Consider the following 24,564-nt stretch of genomic DNA (forward strand, 5'->3'; position numbering starts at 1 on the left):
AGACTACTCAAATATTTGAATTGAAAGTTCAAGGTATTTATCTGTTACTTATTATGCCGAAAGTACAAGTACCTATATGTAATTTACCCTAAATTATTTAACTCGAATTAAAACATCCCCTTCCTGTCATGCTGTCAAAGTATCGGCCACTCCGCGACGGCCGGCAAAGTTTATAAAAACCCAGCAGAAACGGAGGGAGAAGAGAGATGGCAAAGAAACCTGCAAAGTCGAAGAAGTCTCTCTCTGCGTCTTCCTCTGCTGACAAGTAATGAACTCTTAGTACTCTCTATTTCTCCTCTGTTCTTTCTACTTGTCTGGTATGTTCATGGGTTCTTCTCTTTGTGTCAGGGAAAAGGCATTGAAGTTAAAATCACCAGAGAAGATGAAGAAGACTGTGAAGCCAATTAGAGTTAGCAAAATAGAAAAGAGACCAAAAAATTCCAAGAAGCCAAAAGCCAAGCCGAAGAAGAAGACAAAGAAAGAGGATGCCAACAAGCCCAAGAAGCCCCCAACTGCTTTCTTCTTCTTCCTGTATGTCTCTCAATCAATCATGCCTTTCACATTTCCTCTTTTATTTCATTTACTTTGTTCTTTTTCTCTTCCTAAAAAATTTCTATGTTTTCTAGGATATTGCTTCAGGAATTGTTTCTGATGTTTGTAATCCACATTCTTCTTAATTGGGGAGTTGGGTTCTTACTCCTTGTTGAACATCTGACTAGAACAGTGTACTCGGTGATATATTATTCTGATTGTTTAACAACACTCAAAGAAAAGAAAAGGAAAGATGAAATGAATTTGCAAATAATTATTTGCTTCTGTTTTGGAGCCATTTGGTTTGCTCTTCGCCCCTTTCCTGAAAGGGTCAACGAGAAAGTGTGTGTATGAGGTTCTGTATGTTTTCTCCTAAGCTCAACCACCTTTGTTCTGTAGCCATGGTGGTAAAGTAGGAGTGCTGCAGTGGAAATTGATCACTGCCATACAGAAGAAAGAATATTCAGCAGAGAAAGAAAAATAGTAGAAGAAATACTTTAATCATTATTTAGATCTAAATTTCTTGGGTAAAGTCTAAGAAGAAATTCTCTAGGTGCTAGTCCATGCAAGTCATCAGTTCCTAAAATTTAAAACGTACAAAGGTGAAATCTTGACTCAATATGCTGGATCCACTTTCATGCTTTGATAAGTTCTCTAGAAATAAAACCTTAAAACCTTTTTTTTTTTTGTGTTTTTGAGAGTAAAATAAAAAACTCCTTAAAAGAGAAGAAAAGAAAAGGCAGTATAGTTTGCAGGTGACAAGAAATCACTAAGACAAGAGGAATGGGAAATCCCCTTTACCACAACTAACCATGAAAGCTTATTTGGGCACTAGAAAAATCTCAATAGGCTATCCAGAATAAATAAGAAACGTACTTATAGAAATTATCGAGAACTAAAACTTGTCTGTGGACATGATTATCAAGAGCCTCCTACACTTCTTGTCACTTCTGCTTCATAACATCAACTTCTGCAGGAGCAATTCCTCTTGGAGCCTACTTTTTAATGTGATAGTTGCAATTTCCATTCCCTGAATTGTGCTAAAATCTTAGAGAATATTCCAATTACTACATAAAAATGAGATTTTCCATGTATTATATATAGCTTAAGCATGATAAAAAATGTTACAGATATGAGAGAACACTAAACTCTTCTATTTATATCAATTTTTACAGTTTTGGTAAAATGGTTCATTTGGCAAAAGGAAAATTTTACTTAACTTTATAATTACTCAGTTGAACTCACTCAATCCCAACTGTTTGGGGTTTGCTATGTGAATCCCATCTTACTCACTATTTTATAACAGTTTTTTAGAATTACTGTTAAAAAAGAACTGTATATTTAAAAACAAAAAAATGCATAACATTGATTAAGAAATCATTACAATATTTCCACTACATATCCCCATGCAGTATGTCAATATTGTAATGATTTCTTAATGGGTATTGGTGCATATCAATATGGCCGATACTCTTCATTTATTTATTTTTTATTTTTTATTTCATAATAATGAGAGGGTACCAGAAGAGGTTTGGGACCTTATAAAGTTTTCAAAATATTTGTGTATCGTTGTATCCAAGCATATTTGGAATTTGGATGCATCGATACTGATACTAATATGCCTGATATAGGGCATGTCGTATTGATATTTTAATCCTTGAGTGTAGCAAGCAATTCAGCTCTAATAGAATCTCCTACTCTTACTAGGCTCTGGAATAAATCAATGGCATGTCCTTCACCTCTCAACACCCCTCCTATTCCGGAGGAACCTAGGTTGCCTACTGCTTCTATCCAAATTTAACTTCAGATACCCTTTATGAGGAGGCATCAACACTGAGTTTACTTTCTTCTTTTGAGAAGAGCTTCTAGCCACTTCCTCCCAATTTCTCCAAATATCATCAAAAGTGAATTGCAAGAATGAGTCCATGGTTCTAATCCAACGTATTACTTTGGTCATCTGACATTCTTTCGTTGCTTCTTTACTTCTCTCCCTCTTTGAGAATATTTTAACATTCTTTTCTTCCTAAATTCTCCCTATCAATGCTGCTCCCACACATTTCCACATGACCCTTCCCCTTTTCTTAGGCCAAATAAAGGTAGAAGGGTCAAAAAGCATCTTTATTTCCACTGGTAAAATCCACTTATGCCCAAACAAAGAGAAAAACCAATCCCAAATATAAGTAGTAAAAGGATAGGAGATTAACAGGTAATAACAACTCTCTCTACTGGATTTACAAAGAATGCACTGGTTTGGTGAAACACAAAGAAAAGGTCTTTTATTTTGTAAAGTGTCCATAGTGTTAATCTTCCCATGACCCACTTCTCAATAAAAAGCTCCTACTTTGGGTGGAATATGTCTATATCAAACCTCTTGGGGGGGATAGGCAAAGAGAATTAGGGGGTGTTTTGTAATGTGGACGAGAAATTGGCGGGTATGGCCTAGTCCACACCACGCCACTGTCTACAGTTGTTTTGAACTATGGACAAAATGTGTGGACTAAAACAGTCCACACCCAAAATAAATTGGAAACAATAATACAAAAAGTAATGGATAAAATAAACACCAATATGTAATTACTAGTAAATATAAAAAATATATTTGGCATATATGTCAAAAGGAAAATAAAATCAAAATGAAAAAAAAAATAACTATGATGAAACCTAAAAAATTTTATGCTAATTGTCAACTATGGCGGAGGGGAGTGGTGATGGGAGCTACTTTGGAAGAGAAAACAAGCTTCAGTTTGGTTTTCCATGGAGAGCAAGAGAGATAGCTAGGCCCACATACCTGTTCCAATTCTAGACTGGTTGGTGAACTTGGCGGAGGAGTGGATTTGTTAATGGCGGTCCAGTAGCATAGAATGACGGAGGATACAGGAAGGTCCCCTGTTTTAGCAGAGAACGGAAAAGAGTGTGCTATGGCTTGACAATGTTAATAGAGAGGAGTTTAGGACAAAAAAGTGATGCATTAAATCATAAAAACCGGTTTGGCAACTATGGATGGTCCCCATCCATGAGATAAATGCGGGGACGATAAATTGGTGAGCAGATAGACCCTATCCACAAGATATTGTGGATGGGGACCATCCATAGTGAACCGAATGCATGATTCTCTCACGGAATGGACCAAAATGGTCCTGTCCACAAGATAAACACGAAAATGAATACCACTTAAATAGGGAGACAAAAGAAAAACGACCTTTGGGATTGGGAGTCCAGATATTTTTGTTCAGTTTGGACGGGTCCAAGCACACACTATCAAGGAGTTGTAACAAACCAGTCCATAAAGTAAGTTCACGAGGGTGGCAATTTGTGTTCACATGTCATGCCAAGGTGGGATTGGGAGTCCAGATACTTCTGTCCGCTTTGGAGGGGTCCAAGCACACATTATCAAGGAGTTCTAACAAACTAGTCAATAAAGAAAGTTCTTGAGGGTGGCAATTCTTGTTCACGAGTTGTGTTAAGGTAGGAGCATTTGGATATGGATCGACACGAACACGACACGATTAATTAATTATGTCAAATTTTCAAACATGAACATGAACTATTTATTACACGGGTAATATGACATTGCCCGAGTAACCCATATTAACACGATTAATCTATTTAATTTTGTACTAACATGTATAATCTGAATTAACACAAAATACACACGATTAACATGTTTAAATTAAACAATAAATATATATAAATAGTAAAATAAACATTCAATCATCCATTACCTAAATAAATTCATAAAAACCTTCAATGTCATCCTTAACTACGTTAATAGTATTTCAACCAAATATACATGCATGATCTAATACTCAACTTTGGGTTGCCATGATTTTGATACAAACATGATTAAGGTAAACCCAAATCCACTAACTTCATGTCGTGTTTGGGTCATGTGTTCATGTGTTGTGCCAAATATTGCCAGCCCTAAGTTTACCATCCTTCAATCCTCGATGGAAACCAAAATCCCAATTGTGACCCACAAGAGAAAAAGGGGTGACAAAGAGCTGGTCTAGTGGTCGAACTGAAAAACTTGACTAATTCGACTCATTCAAAAAGGTTAAGGCATATGTGAACACTTAAATTGTTAGGTGCCTGGACAAGGGCGTGCATTAGGAGACTGCTTTCTTGGTCTATCACCTTGCTTTTTTGACTTCTAGAGCCCCTCCCACTGTTGCAATGACTGAAAAAATTTTCAAACCTATACGAAAACCTCAGGGAGGTCAAATGGATCAAAGGGGGCTTTGGAATCTAATCTGGCTTGGAAACTGGTGTCCTTAAAGAATGTTACAACTCTGGGTAAACCCAACCCAAAGTTTTTTAGGCATTCTCGTGAAGATTCAGAGGAAGATAGCGATTGGGAAGACCTGTGATAGGAGGAAGATTATGAAGTGGGTAAACCATCTAGCATAGGAAGGTATGACTCCACAAAAACCTACAAGTTCTGGGATTGAGAGAGCTCCCTCTGTTCCAAGCGGATTTTACTTGGTCAAACATTCAATCTCCTCTACTTGCTCCAAACTAAATAGATTTCTGTTTTGCTGTAACTGGGAAGAATTGCGGGGGGAATTAGTTTCAAGAACTTTGCCTAGAGTTACTTCAGATCATTGTCCTGTACGTATTGAGAAAGAAGTACCTTTTGGAGGTCCTTCACCTTTCCGCTTGGAGAGCATGTGGTTTGAAGATCCTTCTTTTAAGGAAAGATAAAATGCCTGGCGGGAAGAATTTAGAGATTTGGGGAGAAAGAAAGAAGTGAATCACCCTTTTAAGTCAATTGAGTCTTTTTTCTTGCAGCTGTGCTAGACCCACCACTGCAAGCACTGGAGTGGATTGAAGAGCCTTGACTTCTATTCTTATGGACCCGATCCATATTCATCTTATAGGTCCGAACCAAATACGAAGAGTTATGTATTTTTGGGGGTTTTCTATCTTGTATACAGAGTCTAAGTCTTGTGAGAGACAAGTGAGGCTTTGGGTGTATTTGGGGCTTAGGGTTTTCTCTGTGAGAGCACAACTTTGTACTTCTTCTCCATTTCCATCTTCTTAGTGGATTTCTGTTCCTCCTTCACCCGTGGACGTAGGCTATAAGCCGAACCACGTAAATCTGTGTGTTCTCTGCGCTTGTTTCTCTTTATCTCTATTTTTACTTTCAGTGTGGGTGCCATTCGAATCCGTTTTCTTGGGTTTTTTTCATAACAATAATCCCTCACAGGCCCTGTTTGCCTAAGTTTAGATAGGGCTTTATCATAGTTGTCGAACCTTGTTCGTCCAAAACGAATACATAGAGCTTCTGTGAAATCCACCCAAGAATCTTGTGGATGGGTATGACAAAACCATTGGAAAGTATAACTTGGCCGACCTGGTCATTGTCCAACCACGATTTCCTCCTCCTTGATTTCTGCTATTCCCTTTTTGATCGCCATCATGGGTTCCTTCCACAGTTTTTCTCCACCTGGGCCATCAATGTTGCTGAAGTATGTTTGATCTCTTGCAAATTGCTCGTCATTTTATGCAGATGAATCTCCATTCAATCCATTCATTCTTCCATGGTTTCCAATCGCATGCTTGGCATGATGTGTCCTGCTGTAAGCTCTGATACCAAATGTTGGGGAGCTGCCTAACGCAAATCCTCTTCGAGGGAGGATGACATCCTGAATTAGAGAAGAAGACAAGAGAAGAAATTTGTGAAAACTTTATTCACATCTTATTGTAAGTACAATACTATTTTATATTCGTCTAGTTTCTATCATAGCTAACTTACAACAGATTTACAACAACTTGCCAACATGTTTAATTCAGTAAACTCCAGCTACCTTTGAAATGGATTCACTAGGCTGATGTGGGCTTCTTCTTCTGGAATATACCTGTAGCCTCTGTTCATTGCGTCTTTAACAGTACTATCAAGAGGTTTAAGGGCAATCAATGCAGTGGTATGTGGGTTTGCTGATAACCCTTTTTCTATGTCACTCCAAACTAAATCAGTTGGTTTCTCACAAATGAAAGCCAGCTTCTAGGCTCTGAAGGGATTGAAATTATGCAGAATGTTAATAAAGCTACTGCCTCTAGTTTTGACTATGTAGCTTTCCAGGTTCAAGGGAAGGGGGGAGGGGGGGAAGGTCTCTATGTTTAAAGCCGGTAAAGGAGGGTCTTGAGGTTTCCTCATCAGTGGCTTGAGGGAATCCAACATTGCATGCCACCCACAAGAATCATCATATTTGTTAAATTGATTTAGTTGTTGGTGTTAGGGTCTGTTTGGCTAGTTAAAGTGTTTTTCTTTATTTCGTTTTTTCACTTCTGTTATGTCTGTTATTGTACTCAGGGGCACAAGGGTCTTTTCCCTTGTTATTTCTGCCGCCCCCTATATATTATAATAAAGGCTGGCACCGCCAGCACTGTTACATTGCAAATCCCTTCTCTTCTGCTCTCTCTTCTCTTCTCTTCTCTTCCTCTTATTTCTGGCCGATCATACTGTCAAGATGGTATCAGAGCGGGAATACTGACTAAAGAGAGCAGATTGAACAACCTTTATTGAGGGAACAGATCGAACAGACTTGCTGAACCTGGGCGGAACAGAGATCTGAATCTGGACTGAGGAAAACAACTCTACATCTGGTACAGTTCTTCCGTTTTCTCTTCTTTACCCTTCTTGGTCGTGTACCAAGTGAAAACCAAATGAATCTGGGCTGTATGCTGTCGGATCTGTATACCTCTGTTTGTTTTTGGATTGTGTGATCCTGTTCATGTGTTAAGACGACTATAGGTCAAGGATGACATGTCACCTCAATAATTTGACTTGATTATAAGTGATAAGGATCTCTCCTGCTGATTAATGGCTTTAGACATTCTGGAAGGCTGGTAGGTTGGGACTGTTAAAACCGTACAGGTCTGAAATCTGTCAAATATTGCCTCTGTTTTGTCTTGAATTTGGTATTGTTTGTGCTCAGCCTGTTTTTAAACCCAAGTGTGTGGGTGTGGACTGAGCGGACCATTGTTTTGTGGAGTAAGGAGGGGTCCTAAGTCCGGTGTTTGGGATTGATTATCTGTTTTGACCATGTCATCTGAGAATTCTGCTACTTCAGATATTTCAGGGAGCCATAATGGAGTGAGTGGGGGAATGGATATGAGTTTTCCCATGGCTGTTGTTCCCTTTGATGGTCTGAACTACCTTGAGTGGTCTAGGGGAATAAAACTCTACATCACTGCTAGGGGGAAAATATGATACATCAATGGGAGAGTGAAGGAACCGAAGTATGGAAGTGCTGAATATGATAGGTGGAACCAAGAGAATAGTATGGTGATATCTTGGCTCTTGGTTTCCATGCTGCCACAAGTAAGGAAGACTTTTATGTGGGCTGAAACTGCTTGTGAGATATGGGAACAAGCGAAGTCCACTTATTCCGAGCAAAGACACTATGCCAAGATATATCAACTGCAAGCTGAATCCTCTACTTGCAAGTAGGGGGAGAGGAGTCTCTCGATGTACTATTCTGATTTGACATCGATATGGAAAGAATTTGATCACTATCAGAATGTGAATTGGAAGTGTGATGAAAACACAAAGGCATATAAGTCACTTGTATCTCAGCAACAAGTTTTTGCCTTCCTCCTAGGGTTGAATCCTTCGTATGAGTCCTTCAGGGTGCAGATCTTGGGTAGTAAAGACTTGCCATCAGTTCAGGAGGTGTATGCCCTGGTGCAATTAGAAGAGAGTAGAAGAAGTGTGATAAATGGTGTAGAAGGGGAGTCAGTTGCCCTAGCTGTCTGGGGAAATTCAGATACAAATGTCGGAGGTGGTTTTAAAAAAGGTGACTCTTAGAAAAAATCAGATGATAAGAGCAAACTTTGGTGCACTCACTGCCAGAAGACACGACACACAAGAGATACATGTTGGGATCTCCATGAAAAACCTAAATGGGCACAGGATTTGGGTAAGAAGTCAACACCTGATCAAGGCAAGAAACCAGGTCGGCAAAATCAAAAAAGGTATAACTCATCTTATATGGCATCGACAGAGACTAGTCCTTTGGTAACTCAGGAGAGGCATCCTAGTTCTGACCCTAAGGAAGATATTATCAACTTTCGTGAACATTTGGAATTGTATGGTAGGACTCTTCGCCAGATGGATTCTGGTCCTACTCCCTCTACCTCGTTTGCATCTACATCAGGTAATGCTGCCACAACCTTCTATGTGTCATCTCATACCACTGATTCTCCTTGGATTATTGACTCCGAAGCCTTAAACCGCATGACTGGTAAGTCAAATTTGTTTCAGACATATAACCTTCTCTTTGGGAGAGATAAGGTAAGACTAGCTGATGGTTCTTTTTCTACCATAGCTGGCCGAGGTACCATACCTCTCCCACTTGGCCTTACCCTTCCTAATGTATTGCATGTTCCTTAATTACCTATTAATTTGTTATCCATTAGTAGTCTAACTCACTCCTTGAACTGCTCGGTTACTTTTTTTTTGTCTTCATGTGTGTTTCAGGATTTGGCCTCGGGGAAGACGATTGGTAGAAGAAGCATGGTGGATGGTCTCTATGTGTTAGAGAATAATACTGGTCTTGTGTTTACAGAGTCCATGAGTTCATCAAGTGAGAGTCAAGTCTATTTATGGCATAGTCGTCTAGGTCATCTTTCTTTTGAATCATTAAAAGTTATATTTCCAAAGTTGTTTGAGTCATTGTCTGTGAGTCAGTTACAGTGTCAGATTTGTCAATTGAGTAAGCATTGTAGAAGTTCTTTACCTTTGCGAAATAAAAGATCTGAGTTTCCATTTCATATTGTTTATTCTGATGTTTGGGGCCCTGCTACTCTACCTACTGGGGCTGGCTATAAGTACTTCATTACCTTGATTGATGATTATTCTAGATACACTTGGGTTTACCCTATGCGATCTCGAGATGAAGTGCCAAAAATTGTGTAGCATTTTCAACGCATAGTGTTCACTCAGTTCCAAACGGAAATCCATATCTTCCAGTCGGACAATGCGAAGGAATATTTCCATAGTGATCTCACGGAGTTTTTTGCTTCGAGTGGGTCACTTCAGCGAAGCTCTTGTGCCAGGACACCCCAACAAAATGGTGTGGCTAAACGGAAGAACCGCCACCTTCTCGAAGTAGCTTGTGGCTTATTAAGTCGTATGAATGTGCCAAAACGGTTTTGGATGGATGCAGTCTTGTGTGTTACATATATCATCAATTGCATGCCCTCTCGGCTACTAGAGTATAAGGCCCCACATCAGCTTTTGTTCCCTACAGCCCCATTGTCCACCATTCCAATGCGTGTTTTTGGGTGTCATTGCTTTGTCCATAACCTGTCCCCTACTCGCGGTAAGCTTGATCCTCGAGCTATTCCTTGTGTTTTTCTTGGTTACCCTTTATCTCAAAAGGGGTATCGCTGCTATGATCCCACCTCTCGTAGGTACTATGTCTCCATTGATGTATCATTCTTTGAGAATCAACCTTTTTTCTCGGTTTCTCCTCAGAGGGAGAGTAGGGTTGAGGAGAAACAGGCGACTCAAACTCAACTACCTCTTTTACCCGATCCTTCTCCATTTCGGGTTTTTCATCGTCGCCATAAAAGCCAGCAGAGTTCAAGAGCCGTGGAATTTGACACTATGCAACCAACATCATCGGATTCACCCGAGGCAAATCCGTCTCATCAGCCAGATACACTTGCTCCTGTTGATATATCTGTTCCTCTAAATGTTGATTCACCTGTCATCAATGATCTTAATATTCCTATTGCTAAGAGAAAAGGTGTTAGGTCTTGTACCACTAATCATCCTATCTCTAATTTTGTGTCCTATGATCATATTTCACCTTCATACCATGCATTTCTTTCTTCTGTGGACAGTGTTCCCGTTCCTAAGAATGTGGCAGAAGCTTTGTCTAAACCTGAATGGACAGATGCAATGCAGGAAGAAATTGATGCTTTACACAAAAACGACACTTGGGAGTTGGTAGACCTTCCTGAAGGGAAAGAACCAGTGGGTTGCAAGTGGGTGTTCACAGTGAAACACAAGGCTGATGGAACTGTTGAAAGGTACAAGGCTAAACTGGTAGCAAGAGGTTTTACACAGGTATATGGAGTGGACTATGCAAAGACTTTTGCTCCAATAGCCAATATGAACTCTATCAGGATTCTTCTTTCATTGGCAGCAAATCTTGACTAGGAACTTCACCAATTGGACATCAAAAATGCTTTCTTGAATGGTGACTTGGAAGAGGAAGTGTACATGACTCAACCACTAGGATTCTATGCCAAAGGGAGTGAACAAAATGTGTGCAGGTTAAAAAAATCTTTATATGGGTTGAAACAATCACCCCAGGCTTGGTTTAGTAAGTTTCATTTAGCAGTTCAACAGATGGGGTTCAAACAATGCCAGTCAGATCATACGAAGATTGGGAGACTGAAATACGAAGACTAAAAAAATTCTTAGCCACTCATTTGAGGTGAAAGATCTAGGCCCCTTACGTTACTTCCTCGGAATTGAAGTTGCCCGCTCTCACAAGGGCATCTTTATTTCCCAACGGAAATATGTACTAGATCTACTAGAAGATACAAGCAAGTTGGGGGTAAAACCAATTGATTTACCAATTGAATCTAATCATCATCTAGGAGACAGTCAGGGAGAGCTTTTGAAAGATGTGAAGAAGTTCCAGAGACTCGTGGGGAGACTTTTGTATTTGTCTATGACCAGGCCTGATATTGCCTATGCAGTGGGTGTCCTTAGTCAATTCATGCACAACCCTAGGACAACTCACTTTGAAGCTGCAGAGAGGATCTTGAGATACCTCAAGAAGTTTCCCGGAGCTGGTTTGTTGTTCCAGAAACATGGTCACTTAAAGGTGCATATACTGATGCAGATTGGGCAGGAGCAGTCAATGACCGAAAATCTTCCAGTGGGTATTGTGCCTTTGTAAGAGGAAACCTAGTCACATGGAGAAGTAAAAAACAAAGTGTGGTGGCTAGATCTAGTGCTGAAGCAGAGTATAGAGCGATGGCTTATGGGGTTGCTGAAATCATGTGGATAAGAAATCAGAGTATAGAGCGATGCACAACCCTAGGACAACTCACTTTGAAGCTGCAGAGAGGATCTTGAGATACCTCAAGAAGTTTCCCGGAGCTGGTTTGTTGTTCCAGAAACATGGTCACTTAAAGGTGCATATACTGATGCAGATTGGGCAGGAGCAGTCAATGACCGAAAATCTTCCAGTGGGTATTGTGCCTTTGTAAGAGGAAACCTAGTCACATGGAGAAGTAAAAAACAAAGTGTGGTGGCTAGATCTAGTGCTGAAGCAGAGTATAGAGCGATGGCTTATGGGGTTGCTGAAATCATGTGGATAAGAAATCTGCTAGGTGAACTGGGTTTCGCAGTGAGCAATCCTATGTCACTCTACTGTGACAATAAAGCTGCCACCAATATTGCTGCTAATCTAGTCCTGCATGATAGGACGAAACACATTGAAGTGGACAAGCATTTTATCAGAGAGAAACTTGAAAATGGAGAAGTGTATACACCATATGTCAGCTCAGAAGAACTACTTGCAAATATCTTCACCAAAAGTCTTCGTCATGTGTGGCACAAAGATTTGTGTGACAAGTTGGGCATGACTGACATCTATGCTCCAACTTGAGGGGGAGTGTTAAAATAATTTAGTTGTTGGTGTTAGGGTTTGTTTGGCTAGTTAAAGTGTTTTTTTTTTCGTTTTTTCACTTTTGTTATGTCTGTTATTATACTCAGGGGCACAAGGGTCTTTTCCCTTGTTATTTCTGCCGCTCCCTATATATTATAATAAAGGCTGGCACCGCCAGCACTGTTATATTGCAAATCCCTTCTCTTCTGCTCTCTCTTCTCTCTTCTTCTTCTCTTCTCTTCCTCTTATTTCTGGCCGGCCATACTGTCAAGAATCTTCAGGTATGAACCCTGGCGCTTTCCTCACCTGCCCAAGAGGTGAAGTTTTTTATTTTAGTTGGAGGGTGGAGTGTAGGCCTCTGAAGAATAATCTCCTTATTTCCACAACATTTAAACCATCCTCTTGAAGCTGCAATAAAAGCTTAAGGAGTTTCCAATGCTTCATCCTCTCTAAGGGTCAATTTTTCCAGAAACCCCTACTTTTCTCCAATAAGAATGCAGAAGGCAGTGTTAGATTGGAGATTGCCCTCAATTTCAAAAGTTTTCACTTCAGTGGTCCCTCTGGTAGGGAGAGAAGGAAGGGATCTGAGTGTCTGGCAGGCTCCTACTTGGAGCTCATCCTGGCCACTGTAACTCATTCAGTCATCACTCTTTCTGAGTTTGCTACCTACATCTCTATTTCTGCCTCTTTTTCAGCACTTGGACTTTAATTTTTGATTCATTCTTGACATTTTCTTATATTTATTTATCAAAACCCAATCTTGAACATTTTCTGCTGCTCTAAGCACAACCATTACTACTGTACGGTATTTTCTCTTTTCTTATTTTTACCCCTGTTTTGTGAGGCTTTTTCATGGAGTCACATGACCATGGGTTTACTGGTTATTTTACTATTTTATACAGTTGCTATCTAAGTAGAATAGAAGCTGGCACCTGCACCTCATGCTTTTAGCTCTCTCCACATTTCTCTTTTCCTTTTTTCTTATTCTCATTTCTTTCTCTTCTGCCTCATTCTCTTCTAAATCTATACTCAAGACACTCAAGAAGAATAAATAAGTGGATGTATTTATCTGTGGTTTCATCCTGCATTTATCTGATTCAATATTCGTGGTTATGTGTTGCAGCAAAAGAAAAAAAATCATGGTTATGGATAACATAATGTAGAGCATTATATTGGACTTTGCTTTGGACTCTTTACAGCTTTAGCATTTGGAGTTCTCTTTTGTAAATTAACAATTAAAGTAAACTATTGTTTATGATCTAACATTTATGCCTTAATGCCAACACTCTTCCTCCCTTCCAAACTCCCCCCTCCCCCCCTGAAAAATAAAAAAATAAAAAGAAAGAAATAAAGAAAAGAAAGGTTTGGTCTCCCAGAATTACCTTCTGTTAACCATAGCAACATTAGCAGAAAATGGGCATTGGTTTTATTGAAACATGGAACTATATTCAGTGTGCACAAGTTCATGAGTATTTCTACATCATCATATAAACCATATGTTCTTTGTCACGTTCTACATTTTAACTGCACATTTTTGTGATTTTGAAGGGAGGATTTTCGCAAGGAATACCAGGAACAAAATCCAGATGTGAAGTCAATGCGCGATGTATGTGCTAGATCACTGCAGATTGTTTCTTTGAAATTTTCCCTACTAATTCAAGCCATTCATTCTTTCATTACCTTTATTTCTTTCCCCTTCAGTTTTTTAATTCATGCATTCTGTGATATTCTCATTCTTTAGATTGGCAAGGCATGTGGGGAGAAGTGGAAAACAATGACATATGAGGTTTGGTTCAATTATTGTTCTCAGTTTCTGACTGTCTTTGTGCATGTGATTTTATATTAAGGCTGTGAGTGGTTTTGAGGGCATCTCAAATCCCAACATGTCCTCATCTCATAGGATTGGCTTACAGCAGTATGAATCATGAACTGCATTCAAGGTTAACTTTATAATAGTACAGATAAGCTTTCAATCAGTTCCAAAATCAACACACTTAATGCACAAATAATGAGCTAAACTATAGATGAGATTAGCTACTGTTTTTGTCCTTTATTCTTTTAGTATAATATGAACATCGTTCAATAAGTAACACTAATGCATTGATTGATTTCCTTTACTGCTGCTAATTATATTTATCTATCAAAAAAACAAGTAACACTGGTGCATCAACCATGCACATGGAATTTGGTATTTCTGGATGCACTCATCCTTGTGTCATATGGGTTATTGTAATTCCAGTTTCATGGGTGTATAGCTTTACGACCATTGGCAAAATCATGTTGCATGAAGACCCCAGATGGCCAGCGGGGGAAGCTTGGAAAGAGGGAGGGAAGGTCAGTTCCTGCAAGCAAAAAGATGGAAGAAAGTGCTGAAGGTGGAAGCGAAGGCTTTCATCTTGGAAGAAATCTGGACTAGAAATGGACTCTCTCTAAAGATTGTATAATCGAGGAAAACTTCTTTACTTCTCGAAGGAAGGGCGGTACCATGGTTCCTAGGAGTTCTTAATGGAGCTAAAATAACAGAAAAATCAAGGGAGTGGAGGTGCTGTCTATTGGAACAGAACAGGAAGTACGTGGCTGAAAGAAAAGAGAACAAGTACGGGAGGTTTTTGGGAGTGCAGGAACTCTTTGGTGAGGGGCTGAAGCAGTTTACCTGTTTCCCTGAAGGAAGGGAGGCCTCGGGATGGGACAAGTTAGCAGAAGCAATTCAGGAGTTTATGGTGGTAACTAATGACAGAGAAAGTGTCCTAAAAGATGGTCAAAAAATTAAGGAACAATCTGAAGGGCAGTCGGGGAAAGTTTTCAGGGAGATCCCAGGAGAAGAGGAGATAGGGACGGAAAGTAAATTGCAGATTGATGCTGGACAAGGTTTGGTGAAATTGTGAGTGAACAAACCTAAAGAGGATTGGCAGCTTAAACTTGTCCTCTCGTTAAACCTAAAGAGGATTCGGCTGTAACAGAGCAAGGTGTGGTGGTGTTGGAGAAATGGAAGCCTTTTTGCAATGTACAGTTGGTAGAACCCACAGAACTTATCAATCTGAAAATTATTGGGTTGCCTTTCCATCTATGGAAGATGGAGGTATTCAGGAAAGTTGCGAAGCTATGTGGAGGCAAGATGGTTTCCTTTGATGCTTCCAACCTGAGTGCCGTGCAGATTAATGTAGCTGGAGCAAAGCCAGAGCTTATCCCAAGGTCTTTGGATTTAGCTTCAGATAATGTAGAACTTAGGGTTTGGATTGCAACTTCTACAGAAGCTAGATGGTGGAGATTGGGGAGGAGTGGGGAAGACGAAGATGACGTGGCCTCCAAGGTTCGAGTTAACACTGGGAAGGAAACTGTAAAAGCAAGGGATAAGAAAGCAGTACCCCAGTCTTCCAGTCTTCCACTTTAATTGGCAAATCAGAGGGTCGGACTAGGACTTTTGCTCAGGTAGTAACGTCCAAAGGTGGAGAAAGTTTGTCAGATGACTTTTTGAATTTGAACAAGTGTCCAAAGGTGGGGACAGGTGGAGGTAGATTGGAACAACAACCAGGTGGATTGTCATTTGATATGGCCCAGGCCTGCAGTCAGGGAACCAATACTAAACTTTTAAAAAGACTGGGTCAGGTTCAAAATTATAAGGATGGGCCAACGGTAGAAGTGAGGGGTACTGGTGGACCCAGTCTTAAACTTGAAGTGGATGGGCCTGGAAATAAGACTCCAACAGCAAGTAAGCCCATAGATAAATCAGGTGACCACTTAAATAGGCACGTGAGGTGGAACAAGGTTCAAAAGACTATGGACAGTCGCTGTGGTATATCTTCGTCCTCTTCAGATTGGTCTGCAACTGGCTCGAAAGAAAAAACGTTTGTCTGGTCCGACTTTAGCGTGGAAGCCAACACTTGTCTCTTACTCCACTAGCCCAGATAAACCTAATCCGAGATATAATCGCACGAGGTTAGAAGAGGAGGATTCTGCTTCAGATTGGGTAAGTGTAGATGATGAGTCTCTGAAAGAGGAGTTGTATGTTGAAGTGTCCAGCTATGGTAGTATACAGAGTAAATGTCGTTCAAGGTTCGGGGAGGAAGATGACCCAGGATTAAAGTTACTGTTCGAAGAAGAGGCTTGTACACTTCCAGGAGAGTTGGTTCGGCCTAGAAAGGAGTCGGAAAGAAAGAAAACAGGCTCGGGTGAGGAGAAAACCGAAACGGGGAGAAAAGGGGATTCAATCCTTTGTAAAGACCAGGGAATGAGTGCTTGTACGGTGTGTGTTGGCAATCTGGTTCCTCCAAGCAGAGCTGTAAATTACCCGCTTCCGACTGCAATTAATCCAGATCTTGATTTCGAGGGTCCTATTCCCAGCGAAAGTCAAACAAAAGGGTTCAGGCTATTCCAGCAACTCATATTGCGTCTTCTTCCTCCCAAGGTTTCGATTGTTTTCAGGTTCAGTTTTTGGTTACTAACTTTGTTTCCCAAGTCCTGTGTGTGTCTGGCCTACAGGTGATTCCAGCCCAGCTTTAAAGTCTGCCAATTCGTTTGATTCGGGACAAGTGACAGAGGTAGTGGGGGAGATAAATTCAGAAGCAGGAGAGAGAACTAGGGGACAAAATTTGGGTGTTGATCTTGGAACTATTTAGAATCAGAATGGAAGAGGAGCTGAATGTGAAAGAGGGTAGGATTGAGGAGGAGATTATTCAATTTCTCAATACAGTGGCGAAAAGTGGACACAGTGGAAAATCAAAAGGACAACTGAAAAAGAAGAAGGGGTCAGGTAAGAAACTAGAAGGAATTGAGAAGGTGGAAGAGTCTAGTAAGAAGGTAGGAGAGCTTTCTAAGAAGAGGAAGAAAAAGCTGAGTGAGGTGGAGAGGTTGAAGAGTGGGGTGGTTTATGATAAAGCGAGTAGGGCTAGGAAGGATAGAAAAAAGGAGTAAAGAGGGTGGTTTGGTTGGGGTTACCTGATTTGTTTGTCCATGAAGTTAATAAGCTGGAATGTAAGAGGTTTGGGGAGTTCAAAGAAAAGGCGAGTGATCAAAGACTTCTTGAGAAGAGAAAAGCCAGATGTGGTCTTAATACAAGAATCAAAATTTGAATGAGGTGGACGAGAAATGGGTGAGGAGCATTTGGTCAACAAGAAATTTGAGTTGGGCCTTTGCACAATCGTGGGGAGCTTAGGGGGAATTATTGCTTTATGGAGAAATGAAGACTGGGAATGTGAAGAAGAATTAATTGGGAACTTCTCCATGTCAATAAAATCGAAGAGAAAGGAAGATGGGTGGGCTTGGGTGCTAACTAATGTCTATGGTCCCACCTCTTACAGGGAAAGGGAAGGTTTCTGGGAAGAACTAGCAGCTGTTAGGGGTTTGTGGGATGGCCCCTGGTGTTTGGGTGGGGATTTCAACGTAATAAGATTCTTAAACGAGTCCAATAACTCCAGTGGTAGGATTACATCTAGCATGAGGAAGTTTAATCTCTTTGTGGAGAATTTTACATTGCGGGACCTCCCTCTTCAACAAGCAAATTTTACCTGGTCAAACTTCCAAGAAAACCCTACCTGTTGTCGATTGGATAGGTTCCTCTTTACAGTGGATTGGGAAGCTGAATGGGGGATTTTAGGTGTTACTGCATTGTCGAGACATATTTCATATCATTGCCCAATTAGGTTGTCTCACGAAAGACTAGATGGAGGGCCGTGCCCTTTTAGGTTTGAAAACATGTGGTTACTTCATTCAGAGTTTCTAGCTAAGGTAAAAGAATGGTGGGAAGTGGACCAAGTGGAATTCCGATGGAAGGGGTATAGGTTTTACAAGAAACTACGACTCCTGAAAGCTAGACTCAAGATTTGGAATAAAGAGGTTTTTGGTAGATTAGAGCAAAGGAAAGTGGAAATCAGCCAGAGAGTGTAGGAGCTAGATGGACTAGAAGCTGAAAGAAGGCTGAGGGAAGAGGGTAGGGTGGAAAGATGGAATTTGAAACAGGAACTGGAAGATCTTCTTAGGAAGGAGGAGATAAGTTGGAGGCAAAAATCTAGGTGCAAATGGCTAAAGGAAGGGGACATCAATACAAGGTTTTTTCATTCGCTGGCAAATGGGAGGAAAAGGAAGAATTCTGTTTCAAAATTGGAGTGGGATGGGCCCTTGCTGACAAGGGAAGATGATATAGCTCAAGCTTTGGTTAATCACTTCAAATTAGTGTATGACAACCCAAGGAGACCTAGTGAGAGCTTAGAGGACTTGGAGTGGAGGGTGGAAGATAGTGTCTTATTGGAATCTTTGGAAAGAAGATTTAAGGCCCAAGAAGTGAGAAATGCAATCTTCACCATGGATCGAGCTAAAGCTCCTGGGCCTGATGGTTTTTTGATGGCCTTCTATCAAGATTGTTGGGAGATAATTAGAGAGGATTTGTTGGAGGTTTTTGAAGAGTTCTATGAGAGAGGGCAAATGCAACTTTTATTGCCTTGGTTCCTAAGAAGAAGGACGCTCTCCAACCAAAGGATTTCAGACCTATAAGCCTGGTGGGAAGCATGTATAAGATCATCTCTAAGGTCTTAGCGCTAAGATTAAAAAAGATCCTCTCGTCTCTAATCTCACCGTATCAAGGGGCCTTTGTAGAAGGAAGACAAATTGTAGATCATATACTTATTGCCAATGAATGTGTTGAGGTGAAGAGGAGGAGAAAGGAAAAGGGATTGGTTTGCAAATTGGATCTTGAAAATGCATATGACATGGTGAACTAGGATTTTTTACTAGAGGTTCTCAAGCAGAGAGGGTTTGGGGAGAGATGGTGTAGTTGGGTAAAGGGATGCATTTCTTCATGTCATTTCTCAATATTGGTGAATGGTGTAGCTAGGGGTTTCTTTCCTACAAAGAGGGGTATTAGGCAAGGAGATCCATTGTTCCCATTCCTCTTTACCCGAGTAGCTGATGTGTTGAGTGCCATGATTTCGAGGGTCGATGCTAACAATTTGATAAGAGGTTGGAGGATTGGTAGGGAGGAGGTGGTGGTCACACACTTACAATTTGCAAATGACATCATCTTGTTTTGTGACATGGAGGAAGGGGAATTACGGAACTTAAAGAGTCTAGTGCTTCAATTTGAAAGGAAGTCCAATCTTAAAGTGAATTGGGGAAAAAGTTGTGTGGCAGGGCTCAATCTAGGCAGAGAGGAGGTGGATTCCCTAACTAGGATTTTGTGGTGTGAAGTAGGGGGCTGGCCTTTACAATATTTGGGGCTACCACTAGGAGGGAACCCAATGGTTAAGAGTTTTTGGTACCCTATAATTGAAAGATTCTCTAAGAGGTTAGCAAATTGGAAGAGGAATTACATCTCTTTAGGGGGTAGGATAACCTTAATCAAGTCAACCTTAGCCAACCTGCCAGTTTATTTCCTGTCTACCTTTAGAGTACCAATTGAAGTAACTAACCAGTTAGAGAAGATAATGAGGGATTTTTTGTGGGAACCAGGGGATACTAAGAAGGATCACTTAGTGAACTGGGAGGTGGTTTCTAGGAGTAGGGATGATGGAGGCCTTGGGTTAGGAAATATAAGATTAAGAAACATGGCTTTGTTGGGGAAATGGATTTAGAGACTACCGATGGAACATAATAGACTTGGGTCTAGAGTGATTGTTAGTATTCATGGATTAGCAGATAACGGCTGGGATGCAGGACTCGACCCTGAGGCTTCTGAATGTTCTCCTTGGAAAGCTATTCAAGGTATTTTGCCTCTTATGCTTCCTTATTTCAAATATGATGTCTGCGTTGGAAATAAAGTCCTGTTTTGGGAAGATGTTTGGGTTGGTGAAAACTCCCTTAGAGATAGATTTCCTTCTATTTACTCCTTGTTTGAAAACAAAAGAAAAGCAATATCTTCATTGTTTGTTGATAACTCCTGGGATTTGGGCTTGAGAAGAGGTCTAAGGGATTCTGAAATGGGGATGGTTGATGATTTGATCACTCAGTTAGGGGAAGTCTTTCTTGATCAATCCTGTAGAGATGGCAGAATTTGGAAACCTTCCCCTTCTGGTTTTTTCAATTGCTCTTCTTTCTATAACATTTTGCTTCAGACCTCTAACCTTGTAGGGAACTTTCCTTCAAAGGAGGTCCCTTTGTGTTCTTTATTTGGTCTTGGTTATCTTCTCTCTTTGACTACAGGTGGACTCCCTCCTCAAGCATGGCGAACCTCTTTGATCCAACTTTTTACAGGCAACCAACGGTTCGTGGAAGGATTATGTGGAGAGCCACTAGAGCTGCTGTATTGTGGTCAGTGTGGGAGGAAAGAAACAATAGGATCTTTAAAGGCAGATGTAGATCCAAGGAAGAGGTTGTGGAAGGAATAACTACTAAGATTATCCATTGGTTGAAATCCTGTTATCTTTTTAAGGATTTCTTAGTTGAAGGCATTTATAGAAGTTGGGGTATTGTGGCATCTACTACTACTTCCAAAGCTATGATACAGGAAGTTTGGTCCCCACCGGCACAACAAAGGGTGAAACTGAACTTTGATGGAAGCTCTATATGTAATCCAGGCCCATCTGGTATAGGAGGTGTTTTCAGAGATAATGAAGGCAAGATAAAGGCTTTGTTTTCAGGTCCAATAGGAGTTGGAGATTCCTTAAGAGCGGAAATCTTGGCACTACATCAAGGTGTAAAACTGGCCAAACAGTTGGGGTTACAGCAGATTGAGATAGAGGGAGACTCCAAGTTGGTAATTGGGTGGATGCAATCAGGGCAGCTGGGAATTTGGCAATATAGACAACTGATAAGGGAAATTCTTAGCATAACAAGGGAGGTGGGTGTTTGGTTCAAGTGGGTAAGGAGATAAGCAAATGGTTTTGCTGACGCCCTAGCAAAACAAGGGATTGCAAGGGAGAGTCTTTTTTCGGCAGTGCTGTAATGTTTGATGTTTATTGGATCAACCTTTTCTAATAAGGGTTGAATTCTGTATTTCAGGTTAATTTATCTCTAATGAAAGTTATCGTTTCTGATAAAAAAAAAAATCATGTTGCATGAACTCTCCTAAATGGATGATGTGTCTTGTTGGACACATATTGGAGCCCAACATTTCATGGATTTGTGAGGGCACTTCTATGTAACGTTTCTTTTTATCTTCTAGCTTATTTGACATAAATGAACAACTAATCTACAAGAATCCATTTTTTGCATCAAACATCACTTGGTAACGAAAGAAACATTTTTTATAGGTATATAATGTTAAAATTCAAAAAATATGAAATATTTTAATAGTATATACTTTTCCATAGATGTGTCTGTGACTCCATGTTTTCTCATCTTGCCGAGTCAGGCTCTTGGACAGGCATCTAATTCCGATTCTCATGTCTGTGTCCATGCAACACTGGGTAAAGTTGTGCCTATAAAAACATATTTTTTCCTTTTTTACCTTGATGCTGTAGCATTTGTATGGTTATATCAATTTGATCCACTTCAAGTCCCATAGAAGGTTATAAGATTGAAAAGAAAGAAAAAAAGGTTGACAGCTTCAGAACTCATTCTTAGCATATGAGAGGCCCCATAGAAAACTAGCAAATATCAGAAGTGGGGCCTACAGTGTTTAGTGGGCCAACCACATCGGAAAATTTCTTTTTTCTTTTCTTTTTTTTTTTTTTTGATGAAATGGAAGAAAGGGGTACAAGAGGGGAGGCAGCACACCCCCAGAAATCACAAAAAGAAATAAAATTTAACCACCAAAAGGACCTAGAGGCTGCACACCCTCTATCTCTAGATGATTTGAAGATGCGATCTTGAAGCACTCTTGGATGATGGTTCTTGGATCAAAGAAGAATTCTCATGTATGTAAGAGAACACTGATTTCTCTTGAATGTGGGGTTCTAGTGGCAGGTTTATGGTGTATAATTTTACCAGATTTATGGCTAGAATCAAATTATCTTTAAATTTAAATATTTATTTATTTTTTAGTGTGCTGATGGGTCATATTTTTCTCTTAAAGGTGCTCTTTGATAATCTTGGACTATTCTTAGTTGTGGGGTCAACTTGTATGATGTGGACTAACCTTCGTTCTTTCTCTCTCTCTCTGTCTTTCTCTTAAATATTTATGCAAGGCCAGAAGAGCAATAGATTGATAGTTTGATGAATTAAAGTTACTGGCTGTGGTTCTAGAATTGATGTTATGTTTTTTTAACCTTTCTCCATTCCTGTGTAAAATCTAACCTTTTTTCTATTTCTTGTGATTTAACCTGATTTTGTTTTTTGATTCTCTTACTACATGCTGCCATGTATTCATGAAAGGTTCTTGACTAATTCTTGGTAGTTCTAGTTCTTGAATTGATGTTGAACCTTTTTTATTTCTCAATACTTGAAATTCTTTTTTCCTGTACTCATTTTCTGAAACATTTTTTTCTGCTGCATTCTTATTTTGTGAGACGCCGGACCACATGATTTATTCTAACCTTCTATGGTTAACCAACCCACTGCATCAGCAGAGCATGTGCTGTTAATTCGAGTTTATTTTCTGTAATGTTAGGTCAAATCACCATGCTCTAGGGTTTCCTTAGCCACTCTAAACAAAAGAATTGAGTCACAAGATATCCCCTGTTTGCAAAAAGGCTTTAGGTTTATCCTTTTCCACCTAGGTGCCATCGAATTTCCAGGACACCAACTAGCATCTTTTATGTTTCTTCAGCATTACTGTGCATAGTAAAACTAGTTTATCTTGTTAGCTATTCAGACGATGCAGTAAGGGACCTAAATGGAACCTAACTTGTTGCTCTTTAGCAATGCTTTGCTGTTCATGAGTGACATTTATGCTTGATAATCTTGCTTTCTTTTTGCCTTGATGTGAAAATGTAATTTTATCCTGTTGGCAAGAAAATCTTAAGATTGAAGGTGTTAAGGCTAGACAACAAGAGAGCCACCTTGTCATGTAACCATGATGATTTGGTTAATTTCAACTTGTTTCCCTAGTTGAAGCAGCAAGCAAACATTAGAAGTGATTCTATTAATGTGAAGAGGTACGGGGAATATAATGTCTTTGTATTGTATGACAAATCAAAGAAGGAAAGTAAAAAAATGGGGATAAAGCCCCTGTCATGCTCTCTAAATTGAAAACTTACCTTTTATGCATTGTTTTGAAAATCGGACCAGAGTGGATGGTTGAACCGTTTGACCCAGGAAACAGTCATACCTCTGGGTCCTTTTTTCAAGTGGACTGCTATTTCTGAAAAAACCGTTGAATTAGTCAAAAACCGCTGACCTGGGCGGTGTAACCACTAAACAGTTTGACTCTAGAAGCGGTTCACGGTTTAATAAAAATTTGTTATTTAATTTTTTAAGAGCATGTACAGAGAGATCGAGAGATGGGGGGAGGGATTGAAATTAGATATCAGACCTGAAATCACTGCTCTGAGAGAGAGAGAGATCTGCGAGATCTGAGTCGCCACCACCTCCTCCTCGTCCTTCTTCTTCCTTTTCTTTCTTTCTTTTCTTTCCTTTCCCAGCCGACAGTAACTTCTCTCTTTTCTCATAATATATAGACACACACACACCATCCTCTTACCCTTACCCTAATAGGTCAAATAAATCAACCTGCTCGAACCACTCGGCCTAGACGGTTGAATTGCTGACCTGGAAACCGGTGGTCAAAATGGTTTTTGTTTTCGGGTCAATTTTTAAAACCTTTGCTTTTATGGTACTCTTTATACCATTTTACCTTATGTGATTTAGCTGCACTACACCAAAAATTTGTATACCATGATATAAAAACATGAAGGCACATGGTGACCCCTGAAAAAGTTTTACCTTGACAACTACCTTAACATCTTAGCTTTTAATTTTTGTCCTTTTCTAGGAAAAAGTTCAATACTATGACATCGCCACAGAAAAGAGAGCAGAGTTCGAGGAGGCAATGGCGGAGTATATCAAGAGAAAGGTAGCTTATTCACTGAACTCAAGGCTTTTGCCTTTTTTTTTTTTAATCTTTTACCTGTTACTTTTTTTCTTAATTGGCTTTGTAATCCAGCCTTTCTAAGCCACTAATTTGGATTTCCACAATTGGCATGGTTGGCTTATATAATCTTGCCCTATCTTCTTATTTTTAATAATGTCTTCATCTAATTGCAGGAAAGTGGTGAGGATCAAGAAAGTGAAGACTCGGAATATGATGAGTAGAGTTAGTTGAGAGAAACAATGTTGACTGGGATTAGAGTAGAAGAGGGGGGTGTAGGGTTGTATATTAGCTCCATAGGTCAACAACTATCATCTTTGTCATCGAAGCCATCTCTGTATCAATTCTAATGTAAATTTGATGCCCGCAAATCAAATTTATAGTAAGGAAAACCTATTGATTGGGCTTGTTCTCATTTTAACAATATTGCTAAGGTTATCTCTATGTTCTGGTTCGGGCAAGGTTTTAGGTAATTATAAGTGATTAATTTCCAAAACAAGT

General features: G+C 39.9%; 1 protein-coding gene and 1 long non-coding RNA gene across 2 annotated transcripts; one reads left to right on the plus strand and one right to left on the minus strand.

The window, feature by feature from the left end:
* On the plus strand, positions 1-24,507 carry LOC148862128 (high mobility group B protein 14-like). The gene is made up of 6 exons (XM_088984688.1): positions 1-265; positions 349-531; positions 13,716-13,773; positions 13,909-13,953; positions 23,968-24,048; positions 24,240-24,507. Exons 1-6 carry the CDS (start codon positions 207-209, stop codon positions 24,285-24,287), a joined length of 474 nt encoding a protein of 157 aa, XP_088840814.1. The 5' UTR covers positions 1-206; the 3' UTR covers positions 24,288-24,507.
* LOC148862129 (uncharacterized) lies at positions 4,279-23,749 on the minus strand. The gene is made up of 3 exons (XR_016112936.1): positions 23,509-23,749; positions 23,234-23,337; positions 4,279-6,176 (listed from the first exon to the last, which is right to left on the minus strand). It is a non-coding gene; the product is annotated as an uncharacterized LOC148862129 (long non-coding RNA).
* Positions 24,508-24,564: the final 57 nt, after the last annotated feature.

This window comes from Nelumbo lutea, chromosome 4 (genome assembly GCF_056320005.1).
Source record: "Nelumbo lutea isolate HS-2025 chromosome 4, American lotus-T2T, whole genome shotgun sequence".
Lineage (NCBI taxonomy): Eukaryota > Viridiplantae > Streptophyta > Magnoliopsida > Proteales > Nelumbonaceae > Nelumbo > Nelumbo lutea.